This window comes from Micromys minutus (genome assembly GCF_963924665.1).
Source record: "Micromys minutus genome assembly, chromosome: 6".
NCBI lineage: Eukaryota > Metazoa > Chordata > Mammalia > Rodentia > Muridae > Micromys > Micromys minutus.
The window spans coordinates 52,480,859-52,504,276 of NC_137975.1; the positions used below are offsets into that span (position 1 = coordinate 52,480,859).

A 23,418-nucleotide genomic window follows, 5' to 3' on the forward strand; every position below is an offset into this window, starting at 1 on the left:
GTGTGTAGTTATACACGTCACACACACATCCCAGGAGGCGGATTTTAGTGAATCAAATGAGACTTGCTTTCTCAATATTACCACCTTTTCCAAACCCGACCTCATTTTCCACTCTCACAATTCAAAATTACCGCAAAATTTACCCTAACGGGCTCATTTAGTTTTCAGTTAAGAAAACGGGGCAAACAAAATCATGTCAAGAAACAAACTGATCGGTAAGGTGCCTACTTTCACCCTTCAAAATCAAAACACACAACTAGATCTCAACGTGTATAATGACACTATAAAAATTTAACAAGCTTTCCTTTTTTTTTTTTTTATTTTCGAAGAGGAGCGGGGATCCTGAGTGTCAAGAGAGCTATACTGGCTTTCAAGTCCGGTCCGTGGGATAAAAGCCAGATGAGAGAGTTTGGACCAAGTCAAGCCAAGGTGGTCCTTCCAAATCTAAGTCATGGAAGCCCATAGGTCCTAAAGTTATTCTGGGACCCCGGGAAAGAAAAGGGACAGCTGGGGTCGGGGGGTTGGGTTGGGGTCCTTGCCCTGCTGGCGTTTTGACTTCACGCTGGCTGCGCTGAGCACAGGGATTGGGGCACGAGCTTCTTTCCTGACATGCAGCACTTTGTGTCACCCAGTCCCTGTGCTTACAGAACGGGACACCCCAGTGCGGGCACACAAGTTCTACCCCGGCCACTCCAGCAGTCCCACCCACGGCCCTCACAAGTTCTCCTTCAGTAGCCCGAGTTTGCGCAGAGCCTCGCGCCGTGCTTCCTCGGTGGAGCCACGGCCGGTGAATTGCACCGTGATGCCCTGCGGCCGGAAGCCCACCGCCCGGGGGAGCGAGCCTGTGCGCTTGCGAGCATCCTGGCTGCCGTCCGGGCGTGGTTCGTACAGGCTGCGGCTGGCATTCTGGCGCGCCAGCTTGCCGGTCACGGCGGGGTCTGGCCGGAAGGTGATGGTCTTGCTGGTGGGGACGAAGGAGCTGGGCTCGCTGCGCAGGGCCTCGTGCACGCTCTGGAAGCCATTGGCCAGCGCCGGCGGCTGCTCCGTCTGCACAGCCCGGGACTGCTGCGCCCTGACTGGGACTCCTGCACGCAGCGCCCCGGGCTCCCCGGCCATGCCCACTCTGCCCAGGGTGCGTGCTCCATCCGCAAAGCCACCCCTCTGCTCCTCCGCCTTCTGCCACCGCTCTTCCGATGACGTGTCACCCGCAGCGATGAAGGACATGCCATTGATGTTGGCCAGGACCTGGGCCTTGCGCTCCTGCACATTGACAGCCGCCCTGGAGATGGTCTTGTTGAAGTCCTTGCCCGCGCTGTTGGTCACGCTTATGTTGCTGGGGAAGCGATGGACCTTGGGTGCCGGCTGGACCGTGTGTCGGTGCCACACGCCGACGTGGTCCCCATTCCGAGAGGCTGGAGAAGTCGGCGTCCTCCATTCCCTGCTTTCTTTAGAGGGAGATGTGGGGGACAGGGCTTCATTTCCGGCCAACTTCTCAGAAATTTTCTGAGCAATCACCAGTGGAGTGGGCACAGAACGGAGCAGTTTGGGATGCTCTGCTGGAGGAGAGGGGGACCTCAGCTCCTTTCGCGGGGCAGAGGGAGCAGGGACAGGCAGGGAGGGTGGCAGAGGAGGCACCTCAGGACCCCTGGAGTCTGGTGATGGCAGGGAATTTTCAGCGACTTGTTTCCCGCCTTCGAGAAATGGAGTGCTCTGCTTTGCAGATGGGGTTCCTGAAAGGAAAAGAGAGACTTGATGAGTTTTTTGCCTCAATAAAAGTAGGTGCATTCTCCTGCCCATTCTACTCCAGAGAGCCACAGTGGGACCTGTGAACCTCTACATGTCTAATCAAAATGCTGGTCCTGTCGCATGGACTACTGAGGAGGCAGTCCATTTATTCTCAGGGCCAAACATTCAGAACCAATAGATTCCTGACAGGGTGGTGATTATCTAGTGCCAGAAACATCCAGTTAGGAAGCAGTCTGGAAAGGTGTGCTTCTAAGGAGCCATCACCTTGGGGGCATGTGACACCACCCCCTCCACCCGAAGTCAAGCTATGACCACCTCATGAGGCAAACAATGTCTCTGTACAAAGGAAACACCAAGTGGAGGTTAGGGGCACCCACCTTGAATCCTAGTACTCAAAAGGCAGAGGCAGGTGGATCTCTACGAGTTCAAGGCCAGCCTGGTCTACACAGTGAGTTCCAGGATTATGTAAAGAGACCCTGCCTCAGAAAAACCAATCAGAAAGGCTGTGAAAATAGTAGGTTAGAGAATTGCTGGGCACACGGGCTAATTTTTCCAAACCTGTTTTCTTTGGTGTGATTACGTAATCTAATCTGTTTTAAAGGATCAGTAGGTTCAGCTTACTTTAGGAACTGTGCTTCAATGCAGAAGCGCAAAATTCAATGTTTCCTCCCTCGGGGTTGGCTGCGAACCACGCTCTCTTTTTATATGGAATCCACACCACGCCAGATTCTGAGTAATGCTTCAAAAGAAGATGTATGTAAGCTAAGAATGGTGGTATAGATTGTGAGGTCAGCCCTTGAGAGGCGTCAGTCTGAGCTCAAGCTCCAGGCCAGCCTGGGCTGTACAGTGACATGTTATCTCATGGAGACACCCCTCACTGCCAAAGCTTAGGATGAACACCAGTGTTGACAGCCTGTGTGTACACGTGTGTTTTCTCTCTTCTTTCTTGTCCTGCATGTCCTATGTGCCTCCGTGTTTTTAAATATAAGTTCCCATTAGCAAATAAAGGCTGTAAGAAAACTCCACTGACCATTTCCTTCCGGCTCTACCCATAACTCAACGGGCATGAGCTTTGTCTACTGGTTGATACTGCTCAGTGCTAGCTAGAACCTTCTGTGAGCTTTCTTGACTGCCCCAGAGAGCCATAATTTAGAAATGGGATCTAATATTGCAGCATAAATCAAGTGCTCCCCTCAACATCTAACACCCCCCCCCCACACACCTATATGCTTATCTGGTCTTCTCTCTCCTTTACTCTTCTATTCCTTTCCTTTCAGAGTTCCCTTGCTGGAAAGACTCCTTTCTAGACACGTTTAAGAGTGTCTGTACCGACTAGCACAGACAAACGGAGCAGGAAGCGTGAACGTGTATGGAGTGAGCCACCAAACCAAGTCAAAGGTGTCGGGACCCACATGCCGCAGCTCACCTGCTCCGTGAGGCCCATTTGGAAGGCTCTCGGCTTCCCCGGACACAGGTGCTGGCTGTACCAGGTCGATGACATCCTCGGGCTCAGAGTGACTGGCTGGGCTCTCTTCCAGCGACTGTGGAGAGTGGCAGTGAATGCCACTGTCGCACAGCGCTTGCTCGTCAAGATCATACTCCAGGGAATCGAGAGTCTCCTCAAAGAACAGGATGACGTCCTTTTCCTCGTGCGTGAGGTGCTTCAGGCTCTCGTCATCCTGCACGGAAATAAGCAGCAGCGATGTCAACCAAGAGAAAGTCACAACAAGCAGGAATTGATACCTAGAAGAGGGAAGACTTCCCTGTATCCCAGAGGGCCCCTGCCATTTGGGTTACCCCACTGTCATGTGACCTGTAAGTCTCTCACTGTTTTACCTAATCAAAAACAAAAATGATACTGTCAAGGGATGCAGAAAACCTGAGGCCTCCCTCCACCCCCCACTATTGCCTCCACATTTATCAAGGGAGACTCCTAGTGACGCACTGGACTGAACTCATGTGGCTAAAACAGTAAGGGGTCTTATTAATTTGTTTGAAAAAATATCTTTCTTTAATGTTATGTTTATGGTGTATTTTGTCTGAAGATATGTTTGTGTACGGTGGTGCTGGATTTCTTGCTGGGAATCGAACCCAGGTCTTCCACAAGAACAAGTGCTCTTAACTGTCAATCAAGCCTGGCACCAGATGTCCGGAAGATTTCCTTACCTAACCACAAATCACGAGTCTTAAAAAAAATAACAGGAAAATAGTGGTTGTATGTACCTTTAATCCCAGCACTAGGGAGGCAAAGGCAGGTGGATCTCTGATGAGTTTGTGGCCAGCCTGTTCTACAGAGCAAGTTTCAGCACAGTTGCATAAAGAAACCCTGTCTCAAAAAAACAAAAAACCCAACCAAACCAAAAAACCAAAAGCAACACAAACCAACAAACAAACCCCGCAGCAACAAAGGAAATTCAGAAAGCAGAGGAAAGTCGGTGAAAGAAGAAAGAATGTTGCTTTTACGTCTGCAGCTGGGAGAGCCTAGAGCCAACATGGTCCTGGGTGATTGAGCCCAGCCAGGAATACAGTGAAGCTGATGAAGGGTAGAGCTGGCGGGAGGTCTCCCTCAGAGACAACCAGGTCATCGAAGCAGAAAATGAAGGGCTTGCTCTTAAGGAGTTTGTAGTAGAGACGGTGAAGCTGAGCTGATGGGGAGAACCGGAACAGGAAATGGAGGCAAGGCAATGAAGCCCAAAGGATGTCCTGTCCAGACAGAGCACTCTAAGAGCCTTTGGCAGGGGGAAACCTGAAGGACTGGAGAGCCGGGAAAGGATTCTTTCAAGGTGTGGACTCGGCAGTATGAATGTACAGTTGGAGCCAGTCAACACTTCCCACATCAGAAACTTCAGCCAGGGGCTAAAATACATCACTTACGTAGCGATCTTCCAGAGGACCTGAGACCAGTTCCCAGCACCCAGTTGGGCAGCTCACAACTGCCCAGGACTCTATCTTCAGGACATCTGGTGCCCTCTTCTGACCTCACCAGACACCGCACTTACGTGCACATACGCCTCACCGCCACCACATATACACATAATTCAGAATTTTAAAAACAGGAAAGAAATGTCAGTCTATATTTTTGAAACAGTGGCGAGGGCTAACGATATGGGAGCAGTGACTACGGGAAGGGGGGACTTGTGAGTTTTCTGAAAAGCAGAACTGGTTCCTCGTGTAACATCTCTCTTGCACTATAGCTACTGAACACCAGACCCTTCATCTCCATTAGACTTTACACTGAATATGAAGGCTTGCATGTTTTCTTGAATCCCACAGGGAGTTACTGTAACCAAAATGCCTCTCTACCATGTACATTGGTTTTGACCTTCTGATGCCTAGAACACAGTGTCTAAGAAAACCCAGTGGCCTTTTGGTCATTAAAAGTGCATACGCACGTGTAAGTACATGTGTGTGTATGTGACAGGAGAGAAGTCTCAGTAGTTAAGGACACTTTTTGGTCGTATAGAGGACATAGGTCTGGTCCCTAGCACAGATGTTACAACCATCGGTAACTTTAGTTCTAGGGGAGCTGATGCCCTCTCCTGACCTCTGTGAGCACCAGGAACACACGTGGTACATGAACATACATGCAAACAAAACACCTATATACATTAAATAAAATAAAATAAAGTCACACACACACACTGGTGGGGACATCTGAGTGTCAGAATGTATGGGCTTCCTTCCTCTTCTCTTTACCACACTCCTTTTGCTGGACTGCCTGGCTCCTACATCCCCCACACATCCCATACGGGTGCCTTCAGCCACTGTATGACACAGTTCTCATCCTTTTTGTCTTCTTGTCTTACAAGGTCTCTCTGTGTAGCTGTCCTGGAACTTGCTATGTAGATCAGGCTGGCCTCAAACTCACAGATATCCTCCTGCCTCCATGTCTCTCCCAAGTCCTGGGATTAAAGGCATGTGTCACTAAGCCCCCAGCTCATGCACTGTTTCAACACAAGCACTGCAAATTTGAAACCATCAGGGCTCTTGGCATAATAAAGACCTCCCTAGTGAAGTTTCACCTGTTAGATTCTGTCAGGGTGCCAGACAGAGATGACATTACACAGGTGTTGGGCCTCCACTGCCAAAACACAAAATCGAGAGAAATATACGCATGCTTTCTCCCCTACTGTGACCTTGATGCAGACCATTTCAGTGGGGCTGTGTGTATGTGTGTGTTTGGAGGGTATGTGTGAACATGAGTGCAGAAACCATTGAGGCCAGAAGAGGGCGCTGGATCCCCTGGCGCTATAGTTGCAGGCAGCTGTAAGCTACCTGCTGTGGATGCTGAGAACTGTTGTGAGAATTTTTTTTACTTAAACCTAACTATGTTATGTCGATGTGTTTTTGTTTTAACCCTAGGTGTGGGATATGAGACTGTTTGTCCGCAGCCATTAACTATAGTTAACTAGTACGCACGTGAACTATGATTCTCTCCCCAACCCTATGCATGACTTTTTGAGTCTACTTTGGTTAGGTACCTTCTCCTTCGTTGTTCAGTAGAACAGAAATTGCACCAGCCTGGCTCAGCGTCTAGCTCAAGGATAGCCTAGGATGTTCAAGGCCCTGAGTTCTACCCTCAGCTCTATCAAATAAATATAAACATTTCAAAGGCAAGGTCCTAAAAATGGACCTTCAGCTTAAGACACATTCCAATTTCCCACCAGAGAAGGACAAAGTAAGGGGACTGGAAAGGCAGCTCAGTGGTTAGCACTTGTTCTCGCAGAGGTCCCGGGTTTGATTCCCAGCACCCACACAGTGGCTCAACAGCTGTTTGTAACACCAGTTCCGGGGGATCCAATTCCTTCTTCTGACCTCCACAAGCAGCAGGCACACATGTGGCGTACAAACACACATGCAGGCAAAACACTCGAATACATCAAAGAGCAAAAGGATGGACTATCAGAGCCGTGTCTAATCCTACCTGAAAGCTACCAGCATCTGGCAAACAGGTTTAGGAGGCTGCTCCTCACATGGCTGCTCACGGCTGCATGGAAAGGCCGGGCATGACTCCCCAAGGATCTTACTTCACCAAGGGGCCAAGCCTAACCAAACTGACTCCCTTGCTTGCCTTCTCTTTAGCCTGCCCTACATAATCCTATCCTAGCAAGTACTGACAGATACTGCAGAGAGGCTCATGGGTAGTACACCTAGGAGTTCTCTCTCTCTCTCTCTCTCTCTCTCTCCTGGTAATTACACAACGTGAGGTACAAACCGGCCCCAGCCGATCTGCTCAAAGACAAGACCCCCAGGTCACTCAGACCCTTGCATCTTCAACCCGAAGGTCTTCTCTATGGGTAAATGGCATGCTGTAACTGTCATCAGACTAGCCTGGAGACCTGGACCCTGCAAGGTCAAACATGCCATGGATTTAGTATGTTGCCTCACTTATAAGACTTGAAGCTTTCTCCCAGTGAACGGGGACTCTGCATGTGTGGAAGAGAAAGATGGCAAGGCTAGGCATTGGAGCAAGGTGTACCAGGACCACAAAAGGAGACACTTGGTACCAGGCCAAGATGGTTCCTGTTTACTCCTATTCTGGAAGATGCTGAACAATGCCTCCGACAGGCATGTAAAAGGAAGACATTCTTGGTCTTGAGGGAGATGCTGGGCAGGGAGAGGCCTGAGATATACCCAGAATCAGAAAGGAAGTTTTGGCCTGGGGAGTGGAGCCAGGCATGGACGGAGACTGTGAACAGACAGAGATTTCTCTGGAGGAGATGAAAATATTCTAGAACTAACTGCTGATCTCTGTACGCTCACAGAAACCATCTTAACTGATACATGAAATATAAGAATTGTGTGTCTTTGTGGGGATCCCACGTGATACCAAACCAGGCCCGAGAGACATATCTTTAACCATTTTTCACTATGGTGAAAACATTCAAAATCTTTTCTTCCCGGCTTCACAAGCACGGTGCGGTGCACACTGTCACTGTCAGCTGCACAATGACACACCAGAACTTGTTTCTAACTGACTGTGACTTAGTACCACTGAGATATCTCTCCCCATCCCTACCCTACCCAGCCTCTGGTTTTGATCATTTAATCACTTAGGAAATGAAGACACATATAAATGTCCTATTTATTGGGACAGTAAATTATTTTAAAATTAAGTTTATCTGCATTAGTCAGGAAGGTTAGACTGACTGACAGAGGTTTTTGTTGTTGTTGTTTTTTACAAAGTCCCTTTCCATAAATGTTACTTTTTTTTTTTTTTTTTTTTTTTTTTTTTTTTGAGACAGGGTTTCTAAGTGTGGCCTTGGTTATCCTGGATCTCACTCTGTAAACCAGGCTAGCCTTGAACTTGGAGATCTGCCTGCCTCTGTCTCGAGTGCTGGGATCAAAGGTGTCCACCACCACTACCAGCATGTAATTTTTAATGTACCAATTTTCAGATGCTAAAAACACTGTCTAGAAAAACCATCTCTCATTTATTTTTGGCTCAGTTCGTCAACTTCAGGTAATGCTTTCAAGTCTCTGAGGGAAACTCCGCCTCAAGACAAATGAAACAACCCACTGCTCCCCCCCACCACAATGGTGTGTTAATGGCTTTTAAAGAAATAATTTAAAAACTAATTTTCAAATCAGAAAACTCCAAATGCCAAGAATACTGGATAATAAGACCGTGCACTGGACAAGCCACCCACAGAGAACAAAGCCTTGCCAATGACCGCTATTTGCTGCTATAAAATAGAAAGACCGAGGTCTCTGGTCTAATTCGAACTGAGGGGACACCCAGATAAAAGCAGATGACAGTGGGAAATGTCACAATGAAACCCATCACTTGGTACTTCTTTTTTGAGACAGGGTTTCTCTATGTTGCCCTGAATGTCCTGGAACTCACGATGTAGACCAGGCTGGCCTCAAACTCACAGAGATCAACCTGGCTCTGCCTCTCCTGAGTGCTGAGACTAAAGGCATGTGCCACCAAGTCCTACCCCTAGAGGAAGTTTTTGAAGGTAGATGACAAACTTCTCCTCTGTGTGTGTGTGTGTGTGTGTGTGTGTGTGTGTGCATGGCGGGCATATGAAGGTCAATCCTCTATCTTGTTTGGCTCTCTTGTTTGCTGCTATGCACACCAGGCTAACTGGCCCCTGACTCTCTGTCTGTGCCTTGCACCACACAGTGGGAGCACTGAGGTTGCAGGAACACACTACTGTACTCGGCTTTACAAAGGATCCTGGGATTTGACCTGGGGACTGACACTTGCATGGCAAGTACTTTGCCCACCGAGCCAGCTCCTCAGCCTACGACACACTGCAAATGGATGACCGTAATACTTACAGAGTCAATAGTACAGACAGACCTATGTAAGAACCCATTAGGAACAGGAGTGTGCGGTGGGCAGGGAGGAGAAGGGTATTAGAGAAAGGAGGAAACATAAACCAAACCTTTAGTTGAACTAAGACCCGAGAAGGCGTACGATACGCACTCTAAAATGACCTCTACCTAAAAACACCTGGCTTTTACTCCGATGATTAAGTTAGGCTTTCCTTGCCCCCCTCCCCACTTAGTTGAGTTACAACCTGAAGAATGCACAAAGGGACCAGAAAGAACAAAGAGCATGTGCCTGTGATCATGTAACTTGGACTGAAGCAGGAAGATCGTGGCAAGTTTGGGGCTAGTGTGAGCTACATGTAGTCAATTCTGTGCCAGCCTGGGCTTTGTGGTAAGACTTGCGGGCAGCAGGCAGCAGGCAGGCAGCAGGCAGCAGGCAGCAGGCAGCAGGCAGGCAGCAGGCAGCAGGCAGCAGGCAGGCAGGCAGGCAGGCAGGCAGGCAGGCAGCAGGCAGGCAGCAGGCAGGCAGGCAGGCAGGCAGGCAGGCAGCAGGCAGACAGCAGGCAGCAGGCAGACAGCAGGCAGGCAGCAGGCAGGCAGGCAGCAGGCAGCAGGCAGGGAGGCAGGCAGGCAGCAGGCAGGCAGGCAGGCAGGCAGGGAGGCAGGCAGGCAGCAGGCAGGGAGGCAGGCAGCAGGCAGGCAGGCAGGCAGGCAGGGAGGCAGGCAGGCAGCAGGCAGGGAGGCAGGCAGCAGGCAGCAGGCAGGCAGCAGGCAGGCAGGCAGGCAGGGAGGCAGGCAGGCAGCAGGCAGGGAGGCAGACAGCAGGCAGCAGGCAGGCAGCAGGCAGGCAGCAGGGAGGCAGCAGGCAGGCAGCAGGCAGGCAGCAGGCAGGCAGGCAGCAGGCAGGCAGGCAGGCAGTAGGCAGGAAGCAGGCAGCAGGCAGCAGGCAGCAGGCAGGCAGCAGGCAGACAGCAGGCAGGCAGGCAGGCAGACATGCAGGCAGGCAGGCAGGCAGGCAGGCAGGCAGGCAGGCAGGCAGCAGGCAGGCAGGCAGGCAGGCAGGCAGCAGGCAGGCAGCAGGCAGGCAGCAGGCAGCAGGCAGCAGGCAGGCAGGCAGGCAGCAGGCAGCAGGCAGGCAGCAGGCAGCAGACAGGCAGCAGGCAGCAGGCAGGCAGGCAGGCAGGCAGGCAGGCAGGTAGCAGGCAGCAGGCAGCAGGCAGCAGGCAGCAGGCAGGCAGGCAGCAGGCAGGCAGCAGGCAGGCAGCAGGCAGGCAGGCAGGCAGGCAGCAGGCAGCAGGCAGGCAGCAGGCAGCAGGCAGCAGGCAGGCAGCAGGCAGCAGGCAGCAGGCAGGCAGCAGGCAGCAGGCAGCAGGCAGCAGGCAGGCAGCAGGCAGCAGGCAGCAGGCAGGCAGCAGGCAGCAGGCAGCAGGCAGGCAGGCAGGCAGGCAGGCAGGCAGCAGGCAGGCAGCAGGCAGGGAGGCAGCAGGCAGGCAGCAGACAGGCAGCAGGCAGGCAGGCAGGCAGGCAGGCAGGCAGGCAGGCAGGCAGGCAGCAGGCAGCAGGCAGGCAGCAGGCAGCAGGCAGGCAGGCAGGCAGCAGGCAGGCAGCAGGCAGGCAGGCAGCAGGCAGGCAGCAGGCAGGCAGCAGGCAGGCAGCAGGCAGGCAGCAGGCAGCAGGCAGCAGGCAGGCAGCAGGCAGGCAGCAGACAGGCAGCAGGCAGGCAGCAGGCAGGCAGCAGGCAGCAGGCAGGCAGCAGGCAGGCAGAGGTGACCAAACCAATGTTTTGAAAGAAGACCTGAACCAAGACTCTTTCCTGCTTGTCCCCAGGTAGGCAGCCAAGTTTCTGATTTGATGATCGAATGGCCTTTTTTTTTTCTCCAAGATTTACTTTTATTTTATGTGTATGGGTGTTTTACACCACATGTCTAGTGCCTAGGATGTCAGAAAAGGGTGCTGGATCCCCTAAAACTGGAGTTACAGATAGCTGTGAGCTGCCATGTGGGTCCTGGGAACTGAACCCAGATCTTCTGGAAGAGCAGCCAGTGCTTTTAACCACCAAGCCATCTCTCCAGGCAGATCACATGTTCTCAAAGAAACCAAAGACCTACTTGACATTTTCGTGATGCTTCACTGATTTAATTATGCAAACCGATGCCAAAACGGAATACAGGCCGAGAGACGACTCGCAGCTTAAATGCTGTGCTGTCTCTGGCAACCTAGGCAGGGCCACCCTAGGTACACTTGGTATTTCCCTACGGCAGAACAAGGGTTTAATTATGCTTATTTCTAACTAGACACTGTTGTAATCTTTTTTCTTTCTTCTTTCTTTCTTTCCTTTTTTTTTTTTTTTTTTTTTTTTTTTTTTTTTTTTTTTTTTTACTGTGGCTAACTTCAACCTGTACTTCTGTCAAGAAAGTAAACCAGCAAAGAATGAGGTCTGTGTCCAGTTTTGATCATAGAACTGACAGAGAATCGCTTCAAAGGCTGATGAGCTGAGTTCGGTGGCTTTAAACGCCTTTAAACTGGCAACAGAGTCCTTGATCTTGCATTTGTCTGATGTTCGGAGATTCTTATAAGCCATGCCACACCGCCCCAGCTCTATACACATCTCAATATGATCGCGGATAAAATCAAATTTCCTTCAGCTCTGGTACATAATAGGCATTTACTAATAATGTCTAATGGATTAAATAGAAGCTCTCTGGCCATGTCTCTAAATAGCTCATTAGACCAGAATAGTTTCTGGTCAGGTTCAGGGAAGAAGGCAGCCCAGGGTCACTTACTAACCAGTCTGCACATCCCGTCTTTCCTTTTGAAATCACAAAGCAAATGGCTTATCAATCGAAATCCTGGGACATTGTGTACACTTGTGCCTAAAGTCACCATGAGAGGAGTGGTCCCCACAGCTCAACGGTCCTCCAGCCTCGGTCTGTGACTAAGGGGTGTGCAAAAGTGGGTAGATTGGTGGCTATAGGACATAAAGTCCATTAGCTTTGGGAGTTGGGGGGATTCGTGAGAGATCACTGAGTATTACATTTTAAAACCTTGCCAGAGAATTGGAATGTTTTTTGCCCAAGTCATAGGTGAAAATGATTAGGAAGTATTGTGGGGTTCCCTAAACCCTCAAAGAACTGGGCATAGATGAGGGTTAGATTCCTTAGGAATTAACTCTATGAAGACCTTTCTACTCTTTACAACTTCCAAAAGCCCATTATTTTCTAGCAGACGCTTCAATGTGTCCTTGGACAGATCTGGCTTTAAAAAAACACATCAAGAACAAGAACTCAAGCTGGGCATGGTGACACAAGCTTTTAATCCCAGCACTTGGGAGGCAGAGCCAGGAAGATCTCTGAGAGTTCAAAGCCAGCCTGGTCTACAAAGCAAGTTTCAGGGCAGCCAGGGCTGTTACACAGAGAAACCCTGTCTCAAAAACAACAACAACTCAAGACTATAAATGTGGTTTTGCTTCCAGAGGGGATGGGACATGAGATGTTTCAATGAGGTAGCTTAGCAAGCCTGCCACTGAAGTTAGGTTGAGAACAGGTAGCTACCATTCCAAGATTTCTTTGGGAGTCCTAGATGGGGTGCTATCTGAAAAAACAAACAAGACCTAGAGTTCTCGGGTTTGTTAACGCCGTGTAAGGGTCTGGATCAGAAAGCCTGTGCTTTGGAAAATCCTTGAATCTGTCTGAAAGTGAGCATCTTTATCCTTTGGGATGGTTCCCCTGCCCTCGGGCCCGGGTTATCAGTACCTTCAGGCATGGTCCTTTCTGAGGCTAAGCTGCTCTAAAATATTATCTGTGGCCACAGATTTGTTCCACAGCCACGTGCAGAATTTATTATGATTAAAAAGAAATCTCCGCCAGTCCACAGAGACTAATTTCAAGACATCCGACGGGGCTTTGTAAGCTATCCTTCAAAGTGGTGAAGGGCTGAGGCCAAATCAACCAACCAAAGCATCTCAAAGCTTGAAAGAAAGCAACCACTCACCATGGTGAAACTTCTAGACCGGGAACTGCTGCTCCGGCTCTCCAGGCTGCTGCCTCGGCTCAAGTCGCTAAGCCCGTAGCTGGGCGACATGTCAGAATCCATCTCCAGAGACTCTGGTTTCTGCTGGTTCCCAGGCATCCCCACACACAGCTGTCACTAGCTAGCTCACAGGAAACAGGGTGGGAGCCAGGGTCCCATTCTGAGGCAGGGGAGGAGGTCTTCTAGGGAAATAAAACATAGCTGCAGTTAGTGGCCTGAACTGTGCCTGATCGCTCTATAGTAGAGGCTCGGCCCCACTCTCACGGACAGAAAGAATTCACGCTGAAAATGGCTGTCTTACCAAAAGCAATCTACAGATTCAATGCAATCTCATCATTTCAATACAATGTTTTTACAAAAAAATCAATCTTAAATTGCATCTAAAAATACAGAATAGCTCAGATAAGCAAATAAGGGTTTGCTGGGCCTAGGGAGAAGGCTCAGTGGGTAAGAGGGCCTGAGGGGCAAACAGGAGAACCTGAGTTTGAAACCCCAGCACTAAGTTAAAAAAAAAAAAGGCTAGTGCAATGGTGTCTGTGTTGGGGGTCAGGAATAAAGTGGTGATTACCAGGGCTTGGTGACCCAAGTTCAGTAAGAATCTCTCTCATGATGGAAGGTGATAGATCAGGACACCCAGGGTCCTCTGGCCTCCACCCCTTCATAGTTAGCCCATCCCCACAATTAATAATGCTGAATGTACCATCATACCTGATTCCAAATTACATTACAAAGCCAATATGATATTGACACAAAAACAGATGTTGGGATCAATCAGACAGTATGTAAGATCCAAATATAAACCTGGTGAGTTTTGAGAAAAATACCAAAATTGTGTGTGTGTGTAGACACACACACACAGACACACACACACACACGAAAAAGACATCCTTCTTTAACAGACAGTGCTGGGAAAATGAAATATCCACATACAGAAAACGGAAACTAGATCCGTCTCTCTGACCCTGAATGAAAAATAACCCCAAGTGGACCAGAGACCTTAAAGTAAGACCCCAAAACTCTTATGCTGAGAGGAAAACATTTTAAAACAAGTACAGCTAAGAACTTTCTGAACAGGACTCTAGTCAGCAGGTGACAAATGGGATGTCATGCAATAAAAAGTCTTCTGCTCTGCAACAGAAACAGATGATCAGGAGGGAGAGCCCACGGAATTGGAGACAACTGTAGCTAGCTATCCATTTGACAGGCTGACAGGATTATTAGCTAGAAAGCCAACTGAGAAACCTCAACAAGCCAGGCATAGTGACACACTTTTAATCCCAGAACTCTAGAGGCAGAGCAGGGCCGGTCTCTCAGTTTGAGGTCAGCTTGGTCTGCACAGTGAGTTCCAGGCCAGTCACGGCTACAGAGTCAGACCTGGTCTCAAACAACAAACAAATGAAAAGCTACTCAGAAACCTAAACAGAACAACACACACAGTCAAAAAACAAAAAACCAAACCAAATAAAGCAAAAATCTGGCATATGTAACTGTACAGAGGTCTCCCAAGAAGAGTTACAAATGGCCAACACATATTTCTAGACACGTTCAACATCCTTAGCCATCAAGGGAATGAAAAGGAAAACTGTACTGAGTCTGTCTCAGCCCAGTTGGAAGAGTGGTCACCCAGAAAACCAATGACAACACATGCTGGCAAAGATGAGAAAGAGGAACCTTTATCCACTGTAGGTGAGAGGCTAACTTGCCTTGGGAATCAGTATGGTGGTGGTGGGGTGTCTCACAAAACTGAAAACAATCCTTCCTACGGTGTGGCCCAGCTTGATGCTCAGTACTGTTGATAGTCACTGATCTAGTCACAATGGCCAGGAAATACAATCAGCCTGTATGTCCATCCATGGATAAAGAAAATGTCCTCATCCATGTACGCTTGTATATAAACACACATAAACACATGAACACACACACACACACACACACACGAGACAAAGACCATATAAATAGTTTTGAGAGAGGGTTTTACTGTGCAGCCCTGGTTGACCTATAGCTTGCTATGTAGACCAGGCGGGCCTTGAACTCCGATGAAGTCAGTCTCAAAAGAGTCAAACTCTAGCACACATGCATCTAGTATAAACACACTGCAGACCTACCGAGAGTGCTGACAATAGGGGCCAGTGAAGGCAGCAAAGCCCATCAAAGGCAGAGAGATGTATGTGTCTCAGCCATGCTCCTGGACCAGCTGGAGGCAGGCGAAGCGAGCCAGCCCAGGCAGTGGAGGCAGGCTAATGCTTGCATCCTTCCTGTGGGTCCCACCCACTGACTCAGCTCAGACTGGGTCCTGATGTGAGTGAATCACAGCTCCAAGGAAAGGGGAGGGGCTGTGGTGCAGCAGCCTCCCCGGGAGTCAGCAAGGTGAGGGCATGCTGGTAGGGTGCAGATAGGAAGTGCTGATTCACCCACACAGTTCAGAACTCCCCGGCCTGTGGGAAGGCTCTGGAACTGTGCCCATCTGGGCAGAGATGGCAGCGGGCAGCACGTGAGCCCTTGTGGTGTGGCAGAGAGGTGGTGACTTACCCTGCCCTTCCAGCGGACACCTTTCTGTATGTGATGCTGTCATTTTAAAAGCTAAGAAACTGCATGCTTAGGTTTCCATAGGCTGTTCTCGCTCCCATTTTGTGTATGAGGAAGCGAAAGCAGGGTCTTCATAAAGGCCAAGGGGACAGAAGAGGACAGTTCCACATGCCTCCTGGACGTTATCTATTGATTTCTAAAAGAACTGAGAATTTGAGACATCCTAAGAACTGAGCATACAGCCCACTGTCATCTAAAAGAGCGAGCAAAGAGGCAATCTCCATCCGGCCTGGAAGGGGACACCAGAGATAGGGACCCTTGACTGAAGCAGACGGATCGGCAGTGCTGAGCATATCATAGGTTTATGAGGGAATTACCACTTGGAAATACCTACTGTCCTTGTCCAGTCTAGGGTCTCTCTGCAGTAAGGGAGTCTAGGGAGAGCAGAAGAACCCGACTCTCCTCAGAGTTGCAGGGATGGAGAGCAAGCTTCAGGAAAAACTCAAAGACCAGAAATACAACCATGTCTCCTCTATTTTTTTGGTGTTTCCCATGTTTACATTCCATTCAAAGCACCCCAGCCCATTTTATCCTTTGAGCAAGGAGAACAGGCCAAAGCCACGGTTATTCATTCATTATCTTAGTGTGGCTGCATCTGCCCAGCGTAGTTTAGCGTGGAGGGCAGCAGCCAGCTGAGGGGAAAAGACCAAGAGGCGAGTGACACCCCCCCCATACTCTCCTACCCCACCCAGCTTCAGTGAATTTGCTGAATAAAAAAAAAAAAAAAAGGAACATTCCAGAAGGATGTTGCATGCCCCAGAGGGTAAACGTTCCTTCCACAACCCTACTACTTGTCAATAGCCAGTAGGCACACACACCAACCCAGTGACTATGTCTCACTATCCTGCACCTGAGAGCTACTGAGTCTGTGGAAGCTACTGACCTCTTCGCTCAAAGGCCCATTCACAGGCACAGAATTCTGAAGACACGGTTGGCTCCTCCTGCCCCCTGACACTCCCATCCAGCCATCCCAGCAGAGTCTCCTTACTTCCAACAGCAGCACGCCCACTTCTTCGTAGCCCCCTCCCCAGTATCGAGCCACTGCTGCCCACACTGACCCACTGCCAACCTGCCACGCCCATCTTGATGTTCACTGCCTTCCTGTCCTTCCTATACTTTCCCGGCTCGATGACGCTGGATCACACTACTTGGATGCCACTATTCCGGTAAAGCAATCAACTCTAAACCCCTCCCCACAATCAACGGGACTGTAGAGGACTCCAACGACATGGTTAAAGACGTGATCTAGGCAGAAACTCGTGGAGCCCAGCTGTTTGAGCCAGTGGAGTGGTCTGTGCCAGTTGGCCCAGTTCCCCCTCGGCATTTTCAGGACTAGCCTACCTCGCCCCTTTGCACCGTGACCACTACTACCACCTTCAAGGGTGTGGACCCTAACAGCAGGAACAGGTTTTGCGGCCTCCAGGTGGTGGGTCCTTTTTTCATTGGGTTTTGATGAGCCAATAGAACAGCCCGTGAGGAAGAACAAGATGGCGTCTAACATCTTCGGGACACCTAAAGAAAACCCCCCCATCTTGGGCCAAGTCAGCAGGTGCCAAGTCCAGTGGTGGCCGAGAAGATTCGGAGCTGCCTGAACACAGAGAAGTAAGTCTTCTGAAGCAAGCCCTGGGGATTTCTCAGCCCTCAAGGGAGAAGGTGATACACATGGAAATGTGGACAGACTTCCAACCTGGCGCAGATGGAAGAGAAGCCGGTCGCTGCTCCTGTGCCCAGCCCAGTGCCTCTGGCCCCAGCGCCATTCAGGAGAAACTCTCCTGAGAGCAGCCTGGTCCTGGGTTAGCTTCTTCTGCTGGAACTCTGTCCTGTCTATTTTTCCTTGCTTGTGAACTGCACAGGTGACACTGTATATCTTTCAGATTTGTTTCATTAGAAGTGATCTAACCAGTGTTTACACTACAGTATACCGGGATAAAGCAACATTGTATACATTCCATCTGCAAGGTATGGCGGTGCTCTATAACCTCGGTTCTCAGGAGGCTGAGACAGGAGGCAGGAAAATAGGAGGCCATCCTTGCTACAAATGGCAAACATTCTGAAAAGGGCTGACACACTGGGTCGCAAAGCAAGTCTTAGCACATTCCAATTCTGACATTAAGAGATTTTCTTTTGACAATATAACTGTATTGCAAGCCAACAAAGATAATTAGAAGAATCCAGACATGTAGCCCTAAGAACACAGTCCTGGGGCTGGGGAGATGACTCAGCTGTTAAGAGTTCTCCCTGCTCTTCCAGAAGACCTGACTTTAGGTCCCATGTTGAGGATCCAATGCCCTTTTCTGACCTCAGAGGATGGACACACACACACACAACACACACACACACACACACACACACACACACACACACACACGGCATACACATAAAGATACATAAAGTCTTAAAATAACTCAGTTCTAAATAACTCTTGGAAACTATATCAGAAAGTATTTTGAGCTAAACGGTAAGAGGAATGTTAGAAATGGTTCTAGGATGCAGACAACGCTTGTGATATCAGAAAAGGAGGCAGAGACATAATGAACCAAATTTATCCCAACTTAAGCTAGACAAAACCAAAAATAAACATGAAAACAGAGGACCTGGATTTAAATAAACAGAAAAACACCTTCTGACCAGAGCAGGACCCTTGGGTGACCTCGGCCTTCCCTTCCCCATTCACGGGGATTTTGAGAACATGCCTCCCCAAAACTAGGACACAAAACAACCTAGCAAAGGAATAATCTTTAACTTGGTCCTGAAAAATCTCAATACGATGACATAATGACCAAATGGCTTCTTAAAAACTATGGTTTCTTTTTCCCATTGACCTTCGAGGACATTAAAATGCAAGTATTCACAGTAGGAACTGTTCAGAATGGTCCCGGCTGATTACCATGAGTGGGCTTTATATATGGTGAAAGTCCGTGAATTAGAGACAAGCAAGCACAGAGCGGCCATTGTGGGCCTTTGGGTTGTCAGGGCCAGTGGCTCCTGACAACATTTGTTCCTATGAACAGGCACCCAGTGTGTGACAGGCATTTTGTTGGTTTTACAGCAAGACAGAAGCTCTACTTTCATAGTCTCTGGCTGTGCTGACTCCTCTGTGTGTGACGCTAACGTGTGTTAGCAAGAATGAGTTTTATAGCACGGAGTTTACAAATAGAAGAAGGAATGACATGGTGCCTGCCATCTTAGGAAATCAACTCTGTGGGTTTGTTTTTCAAAGGCAGGGTTTCTGAGCATAGCTCTGGCTGCCCTGCACTCCATCTGTTGACCAGGCTGGCCCGGTGCTCACAGTGATCCACTTGCCGCTGCCTCCCCAGTGCTGGGATGAAAGGCATTTGGTCACCATCTCCCAGAGGTGAATCTATTCTTTATAGAAAACTGAAAAACATGCTTTTCCATTATTCAAAAAAAAAGGAATTAAAAAATTCTTAGTCATTCTTAGTTGATTTTCCTTTCCATTAAAAGTAAATTATAAGCCACATCTACAAAGCACCTTTACTTAAGTCATCACAGAACACTGGTTAGCTCTGAGCACAGTTCTCACCTCACTTAGAAACACTGCAGCCAAAGTCTGTGCCCCCTCAGAAACATTCCCCAACCGACCTAACCAAAAGTTGGTTCCGGGACTCATTCCCTTCTAAGAACTGCTCTTTCAAACACTTTCTTAAATGCAAAACAAACACTTCTTCCCACAGCCTCCAGCAGCCTGCCAAGTCCTGCAGCAGCCCTTCCCTGACTCGATTGCTCTCAAGGTGCAGACCTACGCCAGCAGCCTTTGTATTCCCTTAATGAGCAGTGCAGGGAACATCTGGAGACACACAGACTCAGAGCCATCCTTACCTCTTCCACCCAAATGTCCACAACACAAACCCTTTCACTTATTTCTTATAAAACACCAGTCTCCACAGCTTCCTGTTGCTCTTTTCCAGTCTTCTAAATCCAGCTCAAAACTGCAAACGGATCACTCCTTCCTTCCTCCATGATATACTCATATTCTCCTCCCTCCCTCCCCATCCCACATATACTCAGGTGCTAGAGACTTGGGCTCCTGTAGCCCAGGCTGGCTTCAAACTCTCTATGTACCACATGAAGGCCTTGGACTGCAACTCCTGCCTCTACCTTCTGAGGCGCCACCATGCCCTGTTTCTTTGGTGCTGGGATCAAACCTGGGCTCTGTGAGTACAAGATACTTGTTCTACCAACAGAACCACACTCCAGCCCTGGACCTTTACGTCTTATTGCCCTCTCTGCTCCATCCTTTGGGTCTTCCTGTTCATATTCCACCACTGTGTGTGTGTGTGTGTGTGTGTGTGTGTGTGTGTGTGTGTGTTCACAACATTTGGATGATACTTGGCACCAAATATAATCAATATCCGTTACTTACATTCCCAGCATATGCGCTTTTTGAGACAGGGTCTCATTAATGGACTTGCTTAGTATAATCTCACAGAGATCTGCTTGTTTCTGGCTCCTAAATGCTGGGATTAAAGGCATACACTGTGCCCAGCTAAAACTCCACATTTTAAAACTCTAAAGCCATCTTATTTTCTTGAGGAGAGGGACTGAAATCCTAAAGGTAGATTTGTTTCTGAGACAGGGGCTTGAACACAGCCCAATCTGGTAGAAAACTCTCCACCTTCCTGTGGTGGCCTGGGGGGGGGGGGGGAGAGGAGGAGGGGGTTGTTGTTTTCAGCAGTAGGAGAGTTCAAAGCCAGGGCTCCAGAGCCTTCATCATTCAAGTCAAGGGCTCTTCCACCACTGAGCTTCATCTCCAGCCCCTGGAAAATAGACGTGTGGAACTTGGCCTTCGTAATCTTAAAATGAGGAGGCTGAAGCAAGAGATGGTCAAGGCCAGGGTGTACTACATAAAGACACGCTGCTGCTTGCCTTCAGTGCTGACAACTGGACCCAAGGTTACTGCAAACAGACACAGAGGAATGCACATACAAGCTCTATCCTTGACCCTTACCTTTCTCTTGCAGAGGGTTCCCTGTAGCCTCCCCTTCCCCCACCACACTGGGCCTTGAACTCTCTCAAGCATGCTGAGTAAGCACACCATTACTCCATGCCCTGGGCTGTGTCCTCAGTCTTAAAGAATGTATTTATTTTGAGATGAGTCTACACTGACAGGCTGGCCTTAAATTCACTCCGTAGCCCAGGTATGCCTTGAACTTGTGATCCTCCTCCCTTATCCTCTCAAATTGCTGGGATTAGAGACCTGTGTTACCAGGTTTGGCAATATCATCTTACCTTCTGACACGTTTTATGTAAAAAGCAAAGGCCTTGAATCCTAATAGATACTCAGTAAGAGGCAGGATGACTGTTAATTTGACCTCTGAAAGCACAGCTCTGCTTTCTTTTAGAATTTTGTTTTTTTAGGAAAAGTCTTTCAGAGCAATGTAGGAAAACAATAGTAATTTCACACACTCTCTGTTGTTAATACTTTCAGTTACTAATAGGAGATAAAACCGGAATGAAAGTCACATCTCAGGAGAGTAACCGATGACCTACACTGAGGCAAACACGCTAACTAGGAAGCCTGCAGGCTGAGTAACATTCCGGGGCCAGAGGTCTCTTGTCCCTAGTTTACTATCTGAGCAAGAGATGAAAATCTGAAGTCCCTAATAACTTAAATCTCACCGCAGACAGCCTAGTACGTAGTAGCAAACTCTATCTGGGAAACGTAATACACTGGATTCTTAGCCCAGACAGGGGTTGTGAGTTTTCACTTCGCTCTTATTTTAAAAACTGACATTTTAGGTGTCTATTTTAGCTGGGTGTGGTTTAATCCCAGCAACTCAGAGGTGGAGGCAGGCAAGTATCTGTAAATTCAAGGACGGCCAGAAATACATAAAAACCCTGTCTCAAAACAAACAAAAACGATTTCCCCCCCCCAAAAAAACCCAAAAAATACAACAAGCCTATTTTCTTTCTAGATATCAGGGGCAAGGTTAGAAAAACAGAAGAAAACCCAGATTAAGCTATTCTTTTGAGAAAGAATTTTGTGAGATTTATTCTGAAAATCCTACCAAGGACCCCACTACATGCTGCCTGGTTAGATATGATATTGTCCCTGTGACTCAGAAGCAATAATTACACCTTCTTGTTTTACAAAGCCTTTTGTTCCCGAGAAGCTTAAAATTCTCACCTGAAGTTTTCGACCGTGGAGTTTGTTTATTCGAGTATTCATAACAACCTGGTTAGACTGGACCAGGTAGCTGATTGACATCTTAGACAGACAGATCTGAATCAGAGCCACAAGTAAAGCTCACGAGAGGTCCCCTGCTTGGCTGGCCTCCCCTCCCCCCCTTTATGCATTGCTGGGAGTAGAACCCAGGGCTATTCCATATCCTCAGCCCTCCCATAGACTTTTTAATTGCATCTTAACATAACTTCTTTGCTAGCTTTCGTCAGAGAAGGGAGTGAGGTCTCTACCTGGGGCTCTACACACTGGTTCCTCCTCCTTCCTAGACTCTTCTTCCAGGGAGCTCAGTAACAACTTCCTGAAGCACTCACATGTGGGCCTGTGAAAACAGTCCCCAGCCCCACTTTAAACAAGGGGCTCTTGGTTCTGCGTTATGAAGCAGGTCCATCAGTGTCAGTTGAAAACACTGCCTGACTCCAAGCCACAGTTCAGATGCTGCTGTTGTTGGAATTGAAGGATGGTCTATCAGTCTCTCCAGAAAAACCAGAGCACATTCAAGTACTTCAAGAGTAGAGTTTGATAGTTATCCAAATAATGAAAGGGTCACTTGGCAGGCTTGTAACCTGATCAACTATTTTGGAAAATAAACACACATCACTCTCACTCCATGGAGAGGAGAGATTCCGCACCTCAGGCAAATTCTCTTCCACTGAGCAGCAGCCTGAGACCTTACTCTGTGTGTTTTTCTGAGATTTTCTTTAAAAGTCCCTGGCTAAATTCTTGCTGTGGCTGAAAAAGGAAGGCCCGGAAAGTGGTCCGTCAGATGCAGATGCTGCGCACAGGTTACACATTAGTCATCACTAGCGACCGACACAAACGTTCTTATAGCGGGGTTGGTAGTTAGTACTGTAGAACAGTGCTGTAATAAAGTTCTGATTTAAGTAAGGTTTGTTTCATTTCATTGGTTTGGTTTGTGTTTTGATTTTAAAAATGTATTTATTTTATATACGTGAGTACACTGTTGTCTTCAGACACACCAGAAGAGGGCATCAGATCCCATTACAGATGGTTGTGAGCCACCATGTGGTTGCTGGGAATTGAACTCAGGACCATATGGAAAAGCAATCAGTGCTCTTAACCACTGACTCATCTCTCCAGCCCCGTTTGTTTTCTGATCCTCCTGGCTCTACCTTCCCAGTGCTGGGCTAACAGGTGTCTGCCACCACACCTGATGCCCAGTGTGGTTTAATTATGTCTTGACTTGAACAGCTTTTCCACAGAAAGTACCTCTAAAATCAGAACAGAAGTCAATGGGGCAGGGCGGGGCAGGGGCGGGGCGGGGCGGGGCGGGGCGGGGGAGGGGCAGTTTGTGGGGAGATGCCCACCCACTGACCTCACATACAGTTTAAAGACTTCTGACTTGCACAGAGCAAACACAGCTTGCCTGAAGAGCTTCTCACTGTTTCCCTCCTATACTTGGTGGACAGCTTGCACTAAACAGGAGTTAGCAAGCTTAAGGCCAATGGGGCTTAGCAGGTCCCTGGGGCTGCTCTCGGGCTGTCTACCATCTGCACAGTACTTTTAAAGACTTTTTGCACTGAGAATTTGACTGGACTTTTCTCAGGAGCCTT

At 48.7% G+C, this 23,418-nt stretch overlaps 1 protein-coding gene and 1 pseudogene across 2 annotated transcripts; one reads left to right on the forward strand and one right to left on the reverse strand.

The window, feature by feature from the left end:
• Positions 1-396: 396 nt before the first annotated feature.
• Positions 397-13,182, reverse strand: PROSER2 (proline and serine rich 2). The gene is made up of 3 exons (XM_080918428.1): positions 13,018-13,182; positions 3,173-3,425; positions 397-1,730 (listed from the first exon to the last, which is right to left on the reverse strand). Exons 1-3 carry the CDS (start codon positions 13,153-13,155, stop codon positions 715-717), a joined length of 1,407 nt encoding a protein of 468 aa, XP_080774554.1. The 5' UTR covers positions 13,156-13,182; the 3' UTR covers positions 397-714.
• Positions 13,183-17,129: 3,947 nt separating this feature from the next.
• LOC308421785 (jupiter microtubule associated homolog 1-like) lies at positions 17,130-17,440 on the forward strand (annotated as a pseudogene). The gene has a single exon. The product of its transcript is annotated as a jupiter microtubule associated homolog 1-like (transcript).
• The last annotated feature ends 5,978 nt before the right edge of the window (positions 17,441-23,418 follow it).